Source organism: Chinchilla lanigera, unplaced genomic scaffold, assembly GCF_000276665.1.
Source record: "Chinchilla lanigera isolate Chin_1 unplaced genomic scaffold, ChiLan1.0 scaffold00022, whole genome shotgun sequence".
Classification (NCBI taxonomy): Eukaryota; Metazoa; Chordata; class Mammalia; order Rodentia; family Chinchillidae; genus Chinchilla; species Chinchilla lanigera.
In genome coordinates, this window is record NW_004955423.1 from 782,468 (window position 1) to 801,228 (window position 18,761).

The 18,761-nt window shown below is 37.2% G+C and overlaps 1 protein-coding gene and 3 long non-coding RNA genes across 4 annotated transcripts in view; 1 reads left to right on the top strand and 3 right to left on the bottom strand.

Moving 5' to 3' along the window:
* Gclm (glutamate-cysteine ligase, modifier subunit) overlaps positions 1-18,761 on the top strand; it is a gene marked incomplete at its 5' end in the record, with an annotated part of 22,917 nt that continues 4,156 nt past the window's right edge. Inside the window, 6 exon segments of the mRNA XM_005385004.2 lie at positions 1-522; positions 4,672-4,737; positions 8,008-8,092; positions 11,140-11,199; positions 14,408-14,610; positions 15,847-15,961. Coding sequence (XP_005385061.1) covers positions 397-522; positions 4,672-4,737; positions 8,008-8,092; positions 11,140-11,199; positions 14,408-14,610; positions 15,847-15,961 — 655 coding nt within the window.
* On the bottom strand, positions 454-1,703 carry LOC106148539. The gene is made up of 2 exons (XR_001234086.1): positions 855-1,703; positions 454-732 (listed from the first exon to the last, which is right to left on the bottom strand). It is a non-coding gene; the product is annotated as an uncharacterized LOC106148539 (long non-coding RNA).
* LOC106148537 lies at positions 7,339-14,184 on the bottom strand. The gene is made up of 2 exons (XR_001234083.1): positions 14,148-14,184; positions 7,339-7,854 (listed from the first exon to the last, which is right to left on the bottom strand). It is a non-coding gene; the product is annotated as an uncharacterized LOC106148537 (long non-coding RNA).
* Positions 14,213-18,761, bottom strand: part of LOC106148538 — a 20,258-nt gene continuing 15,709 nt past the window's right edge. The window contains exon 4 of the long non-coding RNA XR_001234084.1: positions 14,213-14,252. This is a non-coding gene — a long non-coding RNA (uncharacterized LOC106148538). The remainder of the gene's footprint in view (positions 14,253-18,761) is intronic.

An 18,761-nucleotide genomic window follows, 5' to 3' on the forward strand; every position in this document is an offset into this window, starting at 1 on the left:
GCCGCCCGCCGCCCGCGCCCGCCCGCCGCAGGCCGAGGGCCAGCCAGCGCGGGCTGGCGTTCCTCTCCGTTCGCGCCCCGCCCCTCCCTTCCCGGACGAGTAACGATTACAGGGCACTTTCCCCGCCGCGATTTCTGCTTAGTCATTGTCTTCCAGGAAACAGCTCCCTCGGGTTGGAGCCGCCTCTCCCGCGGAGCCGCAGCCGGCGCTTCTCTCCGCGGCCGCCGCGCCTCCGCCGCGCCGCCCCGGCCTCCTCGGCCCGAGCGCAGACCGGGCTGCAGCCGCGTGGGGCCGGCGCCTCGCGCTGCCCTCTCTGGCCTCGGACACATCGTCCTGCGGGGCAGTCGCCTGCCAGCCCGCCCGCCCGCGGTCCGTCGCCCCTCGGCGGCCGCTGCCATGGGCACCAACAGCCGCGCGGCCGGGGCGCTCCTGGCGCGGGCCAGCACCCTGCACCTGCAGACCGGGAACCTGCTCAACTGGGGCCGCCTGCGGAAGAAGTGCCCGTCCACGCACAGCGAGGAGGTGAGCGGGGCTGCGGGACAGGCCGCGGCGGGGTCGGCGCTACGCGGATCGGACGCGCGGCTCCCTCTCGGCAGGTGCAGCCGCGCGGTGACGCCCAGCCCGGCTCGGCGCCGGGGTCTCGGAGGTGCTGGCTCGCTGTCTCCCATCGCGCTGTCCTCGCCCTACTTCCGCTCACCGGTCACCTCGTCCTGGCCAAGGAGCGGGTAGTCTCTGGCAAATGAAATAAAATTTACACTTAATTTTTGAGTGCTGACATTGGTTTCTATATTGCTGCGAAGCAAAAGACTGAAGACTTAAAATGTGGCTTTGGGATAGACATGTATTTTTCTTACCTGGAAAGTAATATGCCTCATTTTATTTGCCTGAAGACGGATCAGTGGCTGGAAGTGGCAGAGATTAACCTGGAATTACACTGGCCATGGTCAAAAAATATTGGTGGTCCGTGGAGCAATTTAGTACTGAAAAAAACTCCCAAGGAGTATGTACCAACCAGAAGTTCTGTGCCAACTAAAGATTGAAATAATAAACCTTTATATGTAGGAGCTCTGTGACACTGGAAAGTTGACCCTCTAGAGTGTTTACATAGCTTTAAAGTTGAGTAGTAATAACTTCTTTATCAGACTGTCCTGAGAAGGAAAGGCATGAATATGTAATACCACTGAACGTAGGGATATTTATCTCCCAATCGCCTAGTTCCTTGAGAAAGATAAGTCTCGATTAAAGGGGCAAAATGCCCGAGAGCATGCCACAGTATGATATTATCAGCTGTGTTCTGAGAGGGTTTTGCCCTTAGACGCTGGCAGACAGACTGCAGCAGCATTTGGCATCTCTCTCTTAAGTATACTTGGGCATCCAGCATCTTTCAGAAGATGAAAACTCTTGATTTTAAGTTTAATGGGAGCCAAAATCCCTAACCTATTCTGTGCTCAGGTTTCAGCTCCTTTTATATGTTTTGTTTAAATCACCTACTTTGTTTCTCCCTGTAAGTATTTCCCTATTTGGCAGTAGAACCTTAATTTCTTTCAGTACTGATGGTGTGATAATTCAGTACAGCATTTTGGATGTAAATTGGGTAAATTTCTCTGTTATCTCACTGCAACACACTCTAAAGTACTGGCTTTCAAAGTTGTTGGCCATAAACTATAAGATATGCATTTTACCCGCTCAATTCATAATTTTGTAATTTATATATGTTTATCAATATGTCTGAAACATGAGTCTTCCAAAAAGATGTTAACTCATATACTATATGTTGTGATTTTTTTCTCTTATTTCAGTTTACAAAATGAATTCTGTTTTCATTTGACAGGGATCACATGCTAGGCAAATGCTTTATCACTGAGCAGCTATACCCCATCTCCTTACAAACATGCGTTCTTAGTACTCTACTGCAGGCAAGTTTGAAAAGCATTGTTCCAAGGACTAATTCTGGTTTATAGTATTTCATTTCCAGTGCATCATCACAGTAGGGCAAAACTAAAGAAACTAGAACATTAAAGGAAAACTTGAAAGAAGAACTGCAGGAAAACTGTGACATTTTAGTTAGAATAGGATAAGCATGTTTTGTTTCTGTGAAATAAGAAACTTCGTAACAACCAGAGCTCCAAATTGGGATGTTCTACTGTACTTGAAACAGCTGAACTTCATTGAGGAGATTAAAGAAACTGAAAAAAAAACACCATTGAAAAAATTCACACATTACATAGCGTGTTCAATTAAATTTCTTAAAAAGGCTCTTCTAGTTCTAATATGTTCTTATATCTATGACTCTCCCCAGATCTTTGTGGTTCACTAGAATTTTGTGAAATCAACTTTTTTTTTCTTTGAGACAAGATCTCACTACATAGGCCATGTCAGCCTTGAACTTCCTGTGTAGCCCAGACAAGCCTCAAACTGGTGATCTTGCCTCAGTCTAATAGTGCTAGGAGTACGGGTTTGGGCCATCATGCCTGGCTCTACAATCAAAGTTTGTTTTTATTTAGGTTCAAATATTGTTTTTAAATGAGACTTTGGTCTATTTCTTTAAAAAGGAGTATTTGACCAGTTGTATGAAGGTATTTTAAAAAAATTTTTGTACAACTTCAGATCTAATGATAGGTTAGACTGTGGTGATATTTTCTTTAGTAATATTGTATGTGTATGATAAGAATAAGGAGAGTAGGAAACAAAGCAAAAATAAAAAGTTAACGATCACCCAATGTAGAGAACATATAACTTGTAAGATTAAAAATCATTAGGTTTGTGATATACTCAGTGAATCCTCATGTAATTAATAACTTTGGACTCTTCTGTCATTTGTCTTGAATTTTTTTTTTTTTTTTTTGCGACAGGGTTTTGCTATGTAGTTCAAGATGGCCTTAAATTCACCATGTAGCCAAGGCTGGCCTCAGATTTACGGTGATCTCCTGCCTCAGCCTTCCTAGTGCTGGGATTACAGGCGTGCACCACCATGCCCGGCTCTGTCTTGAATTTTGCAGAATCCAGGATTAAGAAAGCTAATGGGCCACTATGAGATTAATTAAAGCTAGTTAAGATTAATTAAGAAAGCTAACCTGAGCTAACAAGTCACTACAAGGAAGTGGTTTCAAGAAAGGAGTGAATACTCTGAAAATACACTTATTCTCCTAAATTGATGAATTTGTCAAGAAATTCTAAGACACATAAAGGTGATTCATTCTTCTAGAGGAAAATTTCTCACAATTTTATCATGACTTAAAACAAATCATGATAGAATTGTTACCATCTAATTAGTCCTGCTGCCTCAACATTTTACTGATTTACAAACTAATTTTTATCTACTGACATCAATTTGGTTAGAAATACATTTTGCACAAAGGTATAGACCTGGTAACTTGAAGTGAGTTATTGTGGATAGCACACAAATTATTGTATATCATAAATACTAACATAGGTAGTTCTGATAAAACAATTGCCCTCTTTCATTATGTGTACTGATAAAATAATTGCCCTTTTTCATTATGTGTACTAAGATGGAAATGATAAAAAATACTGATTTTTATCATAAGCAGTCGTAATTTAGATAGTTCAGAAGTTTAGTCTCTGTTGTTATTAAGAACGTGCTTTTGCAATTCAGGGGCTCGCTTCTAGTTACTCATTTCTGTTTTCATTGATTGCCTGCACTGTGACCTTCGTTATCTTTAAGGCAGTGATTTCAAACTGCTAGTGTTAGCCACTTAGTAGTCACAAATCATTTTAGTGTGTCATGCAATACCATTTTTTTTTTCTAATAGGATAGAAGCCACTAGAGTGGATGGTGCTATTTTGTGGACTTTGTTCTCTTAGGTGAACATGGGTCTTCACTCACTAAGTGAATATATGTCTTACTTTGGACCAATGTCAAGCAAGTTGAAACATACAGACATAAGAGATAAACACATTAATGAATTTATACTCCATAATGTTAGTATGAAATATTTGTTTGCCCAGGAAAACACTGAAGACAGGTTAAAGGTGTACCTAAGTGTTAAGAAATGGTTTATCGATTCTCATGTAGGTTGACCTCTACCAGACCTGTCTATCTGCTGATTCTCAGATTTTCGAATACTTAGCAGTTACTTGGAGTGCCTGTCAAAGTGAAAGTTCTGTATTCTTGAAGAGTGTTGAGCAAGTCTAGGATTGAGCTCAGGAGTCTGAATTTTTAATATTAACACTACAGGTGAATCTAATACAGGAGTAACTCTGGCTATACTTATTCTCAGTCATTTATTAATTTTTAAGGAATGTAAGCATATAGGTGCTAATAGGAACCTTAGGCTCTTGTTTTAAATCCAGTTTCCTCTGTTTATAACTATATTCTTAAAATAATTTTTTGTTCTTTATGAATGCTTTTTGTTTCAGAGGTTTACATAAAGTTTCGTTGGTATAAAAACTATAAAAATAATTAGACTACGGCTTTAGGTAAAGAATATTTGAGAATTAAGAGTAGAATAAAAACAGGTCTGAATTTGTGTTGAAGGAAACAAAAGCCCTGTAGAATGAAATTTGAAGTTTGTGTGGCATTTTCTATTGATTTTTTTTTTTTTTTTTTTTTTTGCCTGCTTAGCTTATCAAATAGAGGCATATTTATTATGGAAGTACAGGGGATGCATAGAGTTTGATTAACAGTTTCAAAATACCTTCCTTTTACAGCTTCGAGATTGTATCCAAAAGACTTTGAATGAATGGAGTTCCCAAATCAGCCCAGATTTGGTCAAGGTAGGTGGAATGTTAATGTGGAAATCATGCTAGGGAAATGAAGTACAAGCAGAAAGTTAATTTCCTTAGGTTGGGGAGAGAACTCAGATAGGCAGTGTTGTAGTCAAGGTTTGCAAGGGAATACATTTAACACAGGAAACATAATTTATAGTATTATTATATAATATTCACCCAACGAATATTATTATATAGTATTCACCCCCCCCAAAAAAAATTATATAATATTCACCACTACAGGTTTTAATAGGGATTAGTGACTCACAGAGGTTCACTTACTATGAGTCCACCATTTCCAGATAATTGGGTGAGTGTGGGAGATCTCTCCACACACTAGAGACCCAGAGAATACAGCTGAGGGCCTGGATCCCATGGAACTGTCCTGCACAAATCCAGCTGAAGACCTAGAGCCCATGGGAATATCCTCCACGAGCCCAGCTGGAGTCCTAGGGCCCATGATAATGTCTCATGCAAGTCTGTATCAAGAATCTGCACTGGGAAGGCCCAGAGGTCACTGGTGGAGCTAGAAATTCTGCGTTAGCAGGATGAAGGCTCTGTGCCAGCAGATGTGCACTGGAGCCGGGAAGTGATGCTCAAAGTAAGGACCAGAGCTCCCCCAAATAGAACCATAGGCATCCTCAGTGACAGCAAGGAGCCGAGTTCCTCTGATGATGATAATGGCTGAGTTCATATCAGGAAAACCAGTGTGACAAGCTTCTCCAGGAGAATCAACAGCATACCATCTTCCCCTCCAGTTCTCCTTTTATGCTGCTTGCAGCCATCCTCAAGTGGGCCTTTCCACACCGAGAATCACACTGATTCAGTTAAGTGGGGTGTTACAAGTTGAGCATTAGTTAATCCACCAGAGGTAGTTAACCATAAAACCTCTCCTGGCTCATTTGCTGTAATGAAAATCTTACCCAGTAAGATTAAGCATAAAGCAGAAAATGTGGACTTTGTAGTCAACTCTTCAACGAGACTAGATGCTAGGATTGTCATGTATAATTCCCAGTACAGTTTCCTCACCATGTGTTTTATTCTAGTTGACATTTGGTCTAGTAGAGGAATGATTATGGTTGGTAGATTGTGTTGGTAGACTATCACCCCAGTAATACACTTACTAGAAATAATTTATAAAGTTTCAGTTTCTGATGGAATAATAAAGAACTGTATTTGATTAAATGTCATTATATGCCTATTATTGCAAATGTTAACATATAAAGTAGGTATTATAATATGTTCACCAATCATGAAGAAGCCTCACTATTTGCTTTGTTAAATTTTGTTATGTAAGTTAGTACGTTTCTGACTGATATATACTAACATTTTATCATATCCTCATAATTATTCATTACAGTGTATGGGGTTAATAATATCCCTTAGTAATTGCAGGTTGATCAGGTCCGCAACCTCCTGAATGAGTGTATGGCAGAGGCTAAATAAAGAGACAAATGGAATGATTTCAGGGCTCCAGGAGGATCAAAGCCCTCTCACATAATTCTTAATTCTCTCAGGGCTAAGACCAAGACCTTCTCTGGGTTGCCTATATTTATTTGGTTATCAGAAAAAGGGAGGGGAGTACTCAAGAAGGGCAGAAACACTCAAGGACTTCTGTAAGTAAGGTATTAAGTTAATCTACTGAAGAATGAGATGCCTGAGGCAGTAGTCTTTATCCAGTTGAGATCTGATCCAGGTGTCCTTGGCTGTGATCTTGTCTTATCCTTTGAGACTTTCTGGCTTCATCTACCACTACAGGTTTTAGTAGGGATTAGTGACTCACAGAGGTTCACTTACTATGAGTCCACCATTTCCAAATAAGGAGCCTAGGCCTTGGACAGATTCACAAGTGAACATGAAAAGCCAGTTGATTAATTTAAGTCCTGCTCAGGTCTGCTTTGCAGTGGTCTCCATCAACAGTGTATTGGGATAGCCCTTGATTTTTTAAAGTGCTTCCAGGAAAAAAAATGTTTTACCTTAAAATGTTTGTAAACTAAACATACTATCATCATATGATCCATCAGTCTTTCTCCTTGGAGTTGAAAATTTATGTTTGTGAAAAACCTGAACATGGATGTTTACAATAACTTTATTCATAATTGCCAAAATTTGGAAGCAACCAAGATGTCCTTTAGTGGATGAATGGATAAACAAACTTTGGTACATTCAGACAATGGACTGTTACTCAGTGCTAAAAAGAAATGCTCCATTTAGCCATGAAAAGACATGGAAGAATCTTAAATGTATATTAAAAGGTGAAAAAAAATCAACCTGTGTACTGTTTGATTCTGTTTAACATTACAGAAACACTATGGACGCAGTGAAAAGAGCAGTGGTTTTTCAGGGTTCTGGGGAGGAAGGGGTGGATGGGTGGAGCATAGAAGATTGTCATGACAATGGTAGTACAATGTATGATACTGCAGTGATGGATACATGTCGTTGTACATTTGTCCAGGCTCATACCAAGAGTGAACCCTCAGGTAAACTTGTGATTGTAATCTATCAATGTAGACTCATCACTTGCAGCAAATGTACATCTCTGATGGGGATATTGATATTGGGGAGGCTATGCATGTGTACAGGCAGGAGATAAATGAGAAATCTCTATACAGTATTCAATATTCTTTATTCAATATTCAACCTCTATACAACGTTCTCTGTTCAATATTGCTGTGAACCTAAAATTGCTCTAAAAAATAAAATCTTTTTTCAAAAAAGACACCTAAATCCCTTTGCAGATTAAAGTTCAATGACATGAAAATTCAAAGGCATGACAAAGTTTCTTATAAAATTTGTGATTAATGTAGAAAATTTAGTAAAAGTACTTCACTATTTTAGCAGTTCTAACTTGCCACATGCCCCTCCTCTGGTTATTCTCTAATGTTTTCTTTTATTCCTACATCCTTTTGAATACCTGATCAAATCTTCTTCCCAGAAAATAGACAGACAGACACACACACAGACACACACACACACATACAGCATTTTATCTCTGTATCAGGCCTTTACAGCCCTTGTGAAGTCCATTAGATCCCCTCTGCTTAGGACAGGGGACATGGCTGGCCTGCTTGTTTCCTCAGCCTCTGTTGGTATATTCTCTTGAAGTAATAAATTGCCTTTCTCCTTGAAAAAAAAAAAAAAAAAGGTCCATTAGTTCTCAAGTAAAGAATTCTGTTGTCTGTGGGTTCTCTGTTCTAAAGAGCATTATGGACAATAGAACATTGTCTAATTAATTAAAACCATTAATATTTATTGTAAATATCATGTTTATTATAGGAGTTTCCAGATGTCTTGGAGTGTACTGTATCTCATGCAGTAGAGAAGATAAACCCTGATGAAAGAGAAGAAATGAAAGTTTCTGGTAAAATCAAAGTTTTATAGTTCATTTTCTTATACCACTGACAATAGTGGTACATGCCACTAATTCCAGCACTTGGGCGGCTAGGGCATAAAGACTGCAAATTCAAGTCTTACCTTGGCAACTTAGTGAGATTCTGTCTGGACACAAAAAGGGCTGGGATGTAGCTCAGAGTAAAGGCCTTGGGTTCCATCTTCAGTAACACACACACACAAGTTTGAGTTTATATAGATTAAAATTTCTGGATGTGCATGTGCAAATTATAAGCTAGTATGATCTTGGGCTAACAAAATACTTAACCTTTCTGAGCCTCTGTTTCATCATCTCTAAAGGAGGGATGCAATTCATGGGCTTTGTAAGTTGGCTGAAATAAAGATATGTAGCACAGTGCTTGCCACAAAGTAAGTGCTGCTAATTATTACTATGTTATTATTGTTACGGTCATTTTTTATTGTCATTATTATAATTGAGGTGGACATGTAAAATGAAATGGGGCATTATCTTTTGATTCCAAAAGAATAACTACCACGTGAGTTTTGCGTTATGTCAGGCTCTGTACTGGTCACTTTATGGTTATATTTCCTCGTACTACTGTCAAAACAAGCTTGCAAGGTAGGTCTTTTATGCCTTATGTACTAGTGACATTAAATAACTTAAAAGTTGTCATACAGCTGGGCATGGTGGCATGTACGTGTAGTACAAGCTACTTGGAAGGCTGATGCAAGAGTTCGGAGCTAGCCTAGACAACATAAAACAAAACCCTATTTAAAAAGACAACTGTTATACAGCAGGTAAGTGATTAAACCAAGAGTCCATTCTGATTTTCCTGACTCCTTAACCCATTTCTTTCAGTTAATTTCACATTGCTGATTGTGTAGAAAAAGAAGTAAAAGCAGCATTCTTTCTGTAGTTGATTGTAATTCTTCATGAGATAGATTCAGCTGTGTCCTCATTCCTGTAGGCATGAGATTCTTGATACGTATCTAAGTTCTACTTGTTTGAGAGGAAATCTAACTTTCCCCTTTCTACTTGTCTAAAAAATGCCTCATCTTTAAAGAGACAGGAGGTTACTTCAGATGGCACAAATTCATGGACTGAGGAATACTAGTGAAGGGTTTTCACAGAGTGGAAATATGGGAACTCAGGTTGGGCCACAGTGGTAAATACTGACTGACTCACCTCCTCACCTGGGAGGGGACCTGTGATGGCTTTTCAACAGAGGGATAATGTGAAGAAAGCAGTTTTTTAGGAAGATTATCTAGCATGGGAAAGTAAGGGACAAATATAAGGAGTATCATACAATTTTTGTTGCATATGTTGAGTGCCAGTCATCTTATATAATAATATTTCATTATCTGTATTTTTATTATTCTTCATTTTTTTCTTTTCTTGATTTTCTGCTACCCTACCTGTCTATTGAGTAAATTTAGGTTTTGAACAGTGAATGTATATAAAGTAAATATGTACATATAAAGTTCAGTTTAAATCAAACCAAAGCCCCGCATAAAAGTTTTGTACAATGAAAATTATTCAACTTCCCTGGCAACCAAAGAAATGACACATAATGTCCTGGGAACGTGCATATTTTACCTATTAAGTTTTTATAAAAGGATTTGTTAAAGCGCATATTGAGTTTCCCCCACCCCAAAATGCTTGGGATCTGAAAGGTTTCAGAGTTTAGAAGTTTTTAGATTTTGAAAGATTTGCATAGACTGTACTGATTGAACATCCAATATTGTTAGGAGATCAGCTCTTAACTGTTGGGGGTGTGATAAACTGTTAGACAGCTTTGTAAAGTAGGTAAAATACAAGATTTACAAGAAAAAAAAGGTTGACAAGAAAGTTCAGGTCTTTTGACCCATAATCACATTTCTGAGAATTCATCCTTGGAAAATAATTCCATGTAAAATTGATCAAAAGTTGACCAAGATGTTTTAGTATTTATATGTGGTAATAGAAAACTGGATCTGTAACAGGAATATTTGCTAACCTAAATGTTAAAACAAATAGGAACTCAATTTAGTAAACTGTAAACTATCAAAATTACAGAATAATGTTCAAGTATTTAAAAGTATGTAAAATCATACAATAGAAACAGACTACATAAAAGAACTAAATAGTAATTGTTATGGGTAATGAGACCATTGGCTATTCTCTTTGGTCTCTCTACTTTTATAGACTTTCCTCATTTCTAGAATAAGTACACTACTGTTACAATAAAAAATTTAAAATAAAGTACTACATAAAATAGATACAGAATACTTATTACGTAAATGTAAATCAAATGGAAATAGAAGAAATGTAACTTGCTTCAGATGACCAAAAACTGGAAGGTTATGTCTGAAAAACAAAATGATTATATTGGGAAGGTAGAATTGTGGATTTTTAAAAAATTTTCTTCTGATTACAACATAGTTTATACTTTGTGTAGATTGTAGTTTATTGGAGAAAGCATATAATGTGCCTTATCAATGTTTAATTTGTAAAAATGTACATTTCAAGTGATCTAAACTCCTATACCTAAGCTGCTTTCTATAAATGGGAAATTAATATTTGCTTTTAGTTTTGAAAAATAGCTGTTTAGTATAATTAAAAAATTATAGTGGAAATATGCTTGTGTCTTAATTTTTGCATTGTTTTTGTTTTTTCTGAACAAGATTGGGGCTGGACAAGGTGGTGCATGCCTATAATGCCAAAATTTGGGAGGCTGAGGCAGGAGGATCACTGTGAGTTGGAGGCCAGCCTTCGCTACAAAGTAAGTTTAAGGCCAGCCTGAACTGTGTAACAAAACCCTATTTCAAAAAGATAAAAAAACAAGATAGGGTCTTGCTGCATAACCCAGGCTGGCCTTAAACTTGTAGTCCTTCTGCCCCAGCTTCCCAGTGCTGGGGTTATAGTTATGTGTCACCTTACCAGCTTTCTTTTGTGTCTTAAGGTGAAAACTATAAAATTATGTTACTAGGAAAGAAAAAATAATTCACTCAGGATTATTTATGTTAGTGCTATATATGTATCCAAATGTAATCACTTTCATTTTCTTTGTTACTTAGCAAAACTGTTCATTGTAGGATCAAATTCTTCATCATCCACTAGAAATGCAGTTGACATGGGTAAGCAAAAATCTTAACTTTTTTTTCTTAATAGTAGATCTTAAGTTACAGTAGGTATTTTAGTTATAACTTACGTTCAGGTCTAGGTGTAAAAGAAAATGAGCTGATTGTAATTTTACTTTTTAGAGTTCTAGCCTAATTTTTTTTGAGTGTCAATGTCTTTAAAATTAATTTTACTGGTACATTAGATATACATAATAATAACATTCATCATAGGGAATTTGTACCTGTACATGATATATCTTGATTCTTCTCCCCGCCCCCCCATCCTCCGCCCCTTCCTTCAGCCCTTCATCTTCTTCATTTACAAAAGCTTTGTTTCCATTTTTTCCTTCTATTCCTTTTTTTTCTTTTTCTTTCTTTCCCCCTCCTCCTTCCCTAGTTCCCCTTCCCATTTGCATATTTTCTTCCTATTCACAGTAGCTGTTAAAGATTTTGGTCCTTATTTACACTTTCAGTTTCTCACACCAGAGACACAATGCAGTATCTAAACATGTGTGTCCAGTTTATTTCACTTGAGTATAGTCTCAAGTTTATCTTTCTTTATGGCACAGTAGTACTCCATTGTAGGAAAAAAACCCACATCAGCCAGGTGCAGTGGCTCACGCCTGTAATCCCAGCATTTGGGAAGGATCGTTTCAAGTTCAAGACCAGCCTGGGCTACAAAGTGAGCTCAAAGCCAGGCTGAACTGCAGAGTAAGACCCTGTCTCAAAAAGACGAAAAAAACCCCTCACATCTTCTATATCCATTCATCTGTTGATGGGCATTTGGGCTGTTGCCAAAATTTAACTATTATAAACTGTGCTATTAGAAACATGGGCGTGCATCTATCATAGTGGTATGATGCTTTTGATTCTCTCAGGAAGATACCAAGAAAGGGAATAGTTGGATCAAATGGAATCTCTACTTCTAGTTTTTTGAGGAATCTCCACACTGATTTCCATAGTGGTTGCATCAGTCTATACTCCCAATGGAAAAGGGGGTAAAGTTCCTTTTTTTTTGAGGCGCAGGATCTCACTATGTAGAACATACATAGTGAGAGTATGGCCTCAAACTTACAGTGATCCACCTGCCTCAGCCTCCTTAGTGCTTGAATTACAGGCTAGCAGCACTACATCCAGCAAGGGTTCCTTTTTTCCCACAGCCCCACCACCATTTGTGATTGGTTGATTTCTTGATAATAGCCATTCTTTCAGGAGTGAGATGAAAATTTAATGTTTTAATTTGCATCTCTGAAATGAGCAAAAATGTTGAACATTTTTCACATATTTATTTGCCATTTCTACTCTTTCATCTAAGAAATGTCTATTCATTTCAGATGCCCATTTTTGGATTGGGTCTTTAAATTTGAGGCATTTGATTTTTTTTAGTTCTTTATGTATTCTAGATGTTAGTCCTTTGAGGAATAGCTGGCAAATCTTTTCCCCAGTCTGTGGATTTTCTTCATTGTGTTGATGGTTTCTTTTTTTGTGCAAAAGCTTTTTAAGAACATGAAATTCTTGTTGTTCATTCTTTTTAGTATTTCCTGTGTGATCAGGATTTTGTTCATAAAGTCTTTGCCTACACAAATGTGTTCAAGAGTTCTACCTATTCTATCTTCCAGCAGATTCAATGTTTCTGTTTTAATATTTAGATCTTGGAGCCATTTCAATTTTAGTTTGGTACATGGAGAGAGATATGGGTCTAGTTTTAATCTTTGGCATGTGGAAAGCCAGCTTTTCAGTACTACTTACTAAAGAGGCTATCTTTCTGGTTTTTTAAAGACAGGATCTTGCTTTGTAGTTCAGGCTGGACTTGAACTCACTGTGTGGCCCAGGCAGGCCTCATACTCACAGCTGTTCTCCTGCCTTAGCCTCCTGAGTGCTGGGATTACAGGTGTGCACCACCACACCGAGCTCTAGGAGGTTTTCTTCCAGTGAAGGTATTTGGCCTTTTGCCAAAGATAAGGTAGATAAGGTATGATTGAAGTTGTTTCTGCATCTTCTAATCTGTTCATTGATCTTGGGTCTGTTTTTGTTTTTTGCCAGTACCGTGCTGTTTTTATCACGGTAGCTTTGTAGTATAGTTTCAAGTCAGGGATTGTGATGCCCTGTGCCTTGCCTTTGTTGCCCAGAATTGCTTCTGCTATTCTCAGTCTCTTCGGGCTCCAAATGAATTTTAGGATTTTTTTTGTACCAGGAATCAAACTCAGTACCTCACGCTTGCCAGACAGGTACTGTGCTGCTGAGCTATATCCCTGGCCCTAGGATTGTTTTCTGTAATTCTGTGATAGCCTAATTTCTTAAAGCTTCTGTGGAATTACAATGACTCATATAGGGTTATATTTTGATATATAAGAGAAATGTAAAAGATGTAACAATTAAATGTTAACTGGGGACAGAAATTCACCTTAATCATATTCTTAGCTGTTTTATTACTACAGATGAAATAAAATCAAAGACAACAAGAACAAAAACAAGTATTTTGTATTTATTTTCAGCACTGGGTTAGGTTATTGTGGTATTACACTTACTAAATCCTTTTTCTTTTAAAACATTCTTCTAATATTTATGTTATATAATTGCCTTTAATATCACTGTAGAATGAGCAGTAATTTAAAATAAATAAACTCCATAGAAATTATGAAATTATCTACCCCTATAAGTACAGATTAAGACCATTAAATTTAGTTTTCAGAACCTCAGGCTTACTTGCTGTGACCACCAGTTACAGACTATTATGTCAGAATTTTTAGGATGATCCATACGATGTACTAGTGAGCAAGTAGAATTGGAGAAGAAACAATATGAAGATAAGGAAGCTGCCAAAAAGTCCTGGGGTCTAGAAAATAAGAAGGAAGCTTTTTCCTCAGAAAGGGGACCTACAGTGGCTGTGAGCTTCACTTGGTAGCTAGATGTGGTCAGAGAACCCTTTGTCTGCCATACAGAGTAGGTAAATGGGTACTTACAGTTCTTTTAAAAGACAGTAATGTTCTAGATGAAGGGGAAGGGCCAGGGATATAGCTTAGCAGCACAGCGCCTGCCTTGTGAGCACAGGATCCGGAGTTCAATTCCTGGTACCAAAAAAAGAAAAAGAAAGGTAAGTTACAAAATGTTATATAGGAAACTAGTGAGTGATATGGATCAGACTTAGTGGGATACTTTGAAGACATTAGAAATTTTTATTTTTATTAGACAGTATTTATCCTTTCTGTGTTCTTCCCATCAGCCTGTTCAGTCCTTGGAGTTGCACAGCTGGATTCTGTGATCATTGCTTCACCTCCCATTGAAGATGGAGTTAATCTTTCTTTGGAGCATTTACAGCCTTACTGGGAGGAATTAGAAAACTTAGTCCAAAGCAAGAAAATTGTTGCTATAGGTACCTCTGACCTAGACAAAACACAGTTGGAACAGCTGTATCAGTGGGCACAGGTAAAGAATGGCCAGATCCCTCGCACTGTGGGAGGAACTTAGCTTTCTTAGCCTTCGTTGTGGACTGCTGAGCATCACGCACACAGTGCACACTCACTGTGGGGTAACTTCCAAGTGTGTATGAGAGTTTTGATGCAGGCTTTATCCAAAGCTTTTCAAAGTACATGTCTAATTGAACTGAATATTATTAATCTAATTTAAAATGAGTGACAAAAGCACTAGAAAATGTTTGTTGAAGCTTTCATGTAGATGGATTAAGGCTGTTTCCATCAGTCTTATGTATGTAATGAAAATACTACACTTTTCTTTAGGTAGTATGAGGCTATGACCTTAATTTCCTAAGTAAGGAAATATTACATATAACAAATATTTTGTTAGCTGTTATTTAAACATTTGTAAGACTCAGTTTTATACAACCTGAGATGGAGTGGGTGTGATAAGTTAATCACTCCTACACTGTAATCTAATAACATACAAAATTTTGAGGGAAGTTTCTAGTATTTCACCTTTACTGTCCATATTTTTTTATTCCTTTTACATCATCCTCAGCCTTCTTTTCAGAGCTTTTAGAGTTTTTTTAGTGAAAAACCTGCCCCTTTTCCTTTTGACTTAGTAATTAGATATGGCCTAGAAAGTCCAGGAGAGGGTTCCAGATGATAAAGATTAACTGCTGCAGCTATTAAAAGTTATCACATTTCCCTTTGTGAAGTGTTTTGATTAATAGGCATATTTTATATTTTAGACATTAAATGTATTTACTTGTATTTGACTGTCTATTTTTAAGACATATTTCCTCTGTTACTGAAACCATTGCATTTAGAATCATGTTCATTTTCCAGGCAGATGTATTAGATTATGAAATGGCTCTAGCAGGGGACTGTATACTACTGTAGTACTATAGTGACCTTTTCTTCCTCCTAAAGCTATTTTTCCTTTCCCTATTAACTGCTAACATGAGCTTAGAAAGCATATATTAATAAAAATACTCATAGAGTTTTTTTTTCAACCTTAAGCACTATAGAATGTGGTTTTTTTCATGTCTTAAAATTAAGCCCTTTTGGGGCCAGAGATATAGTTCAGTGGCACAGCACCTGCCTAGCAAGTGCAAGGTCCTGAGTTTGATTCCCTATACCAAAAATAAGTAAATAAATAATAAAACTAATCCCTTTTTATGGCTTTCTACTTTGTGTATTACCTAATTTAGTAAAGATGTTATGATTTTATTTTTACTTCTAGGTAAAACCAAATAGTAACCAAGTTAATCTTGCCTCCTGCTGTGTGATGCCACCTGATTTGACTGCATTTGCTAAACAGTTTGACATACAGCTATTGACTCATAATGATCCAAAAGGTAAGACTGATAATTTATAGAGATCAAGCTTTTATCTTACAAAAGCTACTTGATGGTGGCCTTACAGAGTGCTTGCCTAGCATTTATGAGATCAGCACTGCAATAAAAAATAAAAAATTGAAAAAATTGACATTATTGATATTTAATTTGTATATATAGTGACAAATGGACAATTGTTATTTTCCAGAAGTATTCCACTTAACTATTGTAAATATCTCCAAAAAGAGGCAGATATACTTTAAACAAAACTTAGTAAGCAGCCAGGGATATAGCTCAGCGGCACAAGTGCCTGCCTGGCAAGTGCAAGGTCCTGAGTTCAATTCCCAGTACCAAAAAAAAAAAACCTTAGTGTCTTAGTATAGGTAATTGATCAGATATTTTATTAATTATCACTATCAAGATATGTATGTTTAGTGTTAATCAGAAACATTATTTGATGACAAAGGCTTATCTGCCTTCTGTAAAATAAATTTTTACCAACATTTGACAGGATAACTAGAAAAGCTGGGAAAAGGATGTTCAACATAATTTGCAAACATAAATGTTTCATGGAAGCATATAAAGTGAGAAATTTTAAAAAGAACATTTTAGTGAAAAGTCTAACAGTGAATCACTGTGCTGATTTATTTTAAAATATAAACAATTTAAATTTTAACTTTCCAAATGTTGGCAGATATTATATCACATCAGGATCTGTTTACTTTGGGGGGTTCTTGATCATAGTCTTTATCACCAAAAGCACACTCCAGCATGTATCCTCTTCTACTTTCATGTGAAAAAACTCAGTCTTTCTTCCAGGAAAAGACTGAAGTGTCTAGTATTCTATTTCTGTGTATCTAAACATTGTCATATAGATTATGTACTAAAGCATCGATGTTATAGTAAAATATGTATGTTTATGAGAAGAAATATTTAATCTTTTTATTTTGGTCCTAAACATTCTAGTTAGAATTTATAGGTTGATCGTGCATATACCAGTAATGAATTTTTAGACACTTTAATCTGCAATGAAATAATTTTTTATTTGATTTGTCATGTTTACTAATTCATAGTTAACTTTTAAGTAATATAATTAACTTTTGAGTAATATAGTGCTCTGGTTATATGTTAAATTTTGTATTTTTAAACAACCAAGTTGTAGAACATTTAACTCTGCTTCTCATCTGAAATGGAATTTTGTTTATAAGTCCTTTAAAGGTCTGTCTCTGTACTAAAACTGCCCTTATCCCTTAGAATTAGTTTATTTTCTCTTACCTTTTGTCCTACAAGTCACAATAACAGTTTAACCACCATTAGGGTAAAACTGTAAAGTTGGTGATACTGACTTTATAAAATTTTTCCTTATTTACTTTACCTTTCCCCTGTTTCCATTAAATTTAGTTGCCATTGTGCCCTGGTCCCTCAGGGTCCTCTTCTTGGTGGACCGTCTAATAAACAATCCCATATTACTACTTTTCCAAGGAGAGACTTGTGTTCCCATAATTTGCTCATAACGAAAAGCCTTTATGAGCTGTGGGAGACCTTACACAAGTTACCTAGCCTCTTACTGTCTCAAATTTTCTTTATAAAGGCTAATTTCTAATACATAGGGTAAACGGGAGTTTGAGTTCATACATGGGAAGTACTCAGAAAAGTGCCTAGATAATTACTGTTAATACTGCCAAGTATCACAGCAGTCCACTAGGGAATAGGGGTTGTCTCTTACTTCCCATCTGTATGGTTGATTCTGACCCTTATAGAATCTTTCCATCTTGATTCATTCAACAGACATTTGAGCAATACTGTTTTGGGTAACTAAACATATAGTACCAGCCAAGACAAATCCCAGCCCTCTTGGAACTTATAATCTAATGGGAAGAGACAGACAATAAAATAAATATTTAAAATGATAAGTGGTGGTATATGCTATGGAGAAAAGTTGGCTGCGGGGAAAGTGTCCACGTTAGGGGTGGTAGTTTTATGTAGGATATATATAGGTCAGGAAGCCCTCTTTGCTAAGAGAACATTAATCAGAAACTGGCAAGAAAGGAGCAAGCCTTGTGGATATCAGAAGAAGAGTGTTCTTGGAAGAGGGAAGAGCTGATTCAGAGGCCCCAAGATGTAAATGTACTTGCAGTTTTCAGGATACAGGAAAGAAGCCAGTATGACCAGAAGAAAAATAAAGAAGAAAATAGGAAGATGTGGCATCAGAGTAGTAGTAAAGGACTTAGATAAAAACTTGAAATTAGAAAATAACAAGAAGACACAAACTAGAAAAACAATTGTCAAAGAATTTTTTACTAATTTCTGGTGCTCATCAGGAATATAAGATTGACACAAGCCTGGCATGTTGGCACACCCCTGTAATCCCAGCACTCAGGAGGCTGAGGCAGGAAAATCGTTGTGAGTTCGAGGCCAACTTGGGTTACAAAGTGAGCTCAAGGCCAGCCTGAACTATATAGTGAGAACTTGTCTACAAAAAAACAAAAGAAAAAAAAAAGATTGGCACAATATCAGTTGCTGGTAGAAGTGTAAAGTACAGACAGTCTCTCTGGAAAGCAGTTGTCAGTGTCCTATGCAAGAGCCTTAAGAATGTACTTGTACTTTGGCCCTTCATTCCATAGCCAGGCATGCAAAGTAGAATGTTTCTGAGTAATGATAAGGAAATTTATAAATTGTATCTACATAAAATAGTACTGGAGAAGTTAAACGATACAATTTCAAATCATACTGTAGTTTATAGCCTAATTTACCTCTTTTTTACACTGACAGTGTAAATATTTTCCCATCTAATTATTCTGTGAATCATTTAAAAAAAAAA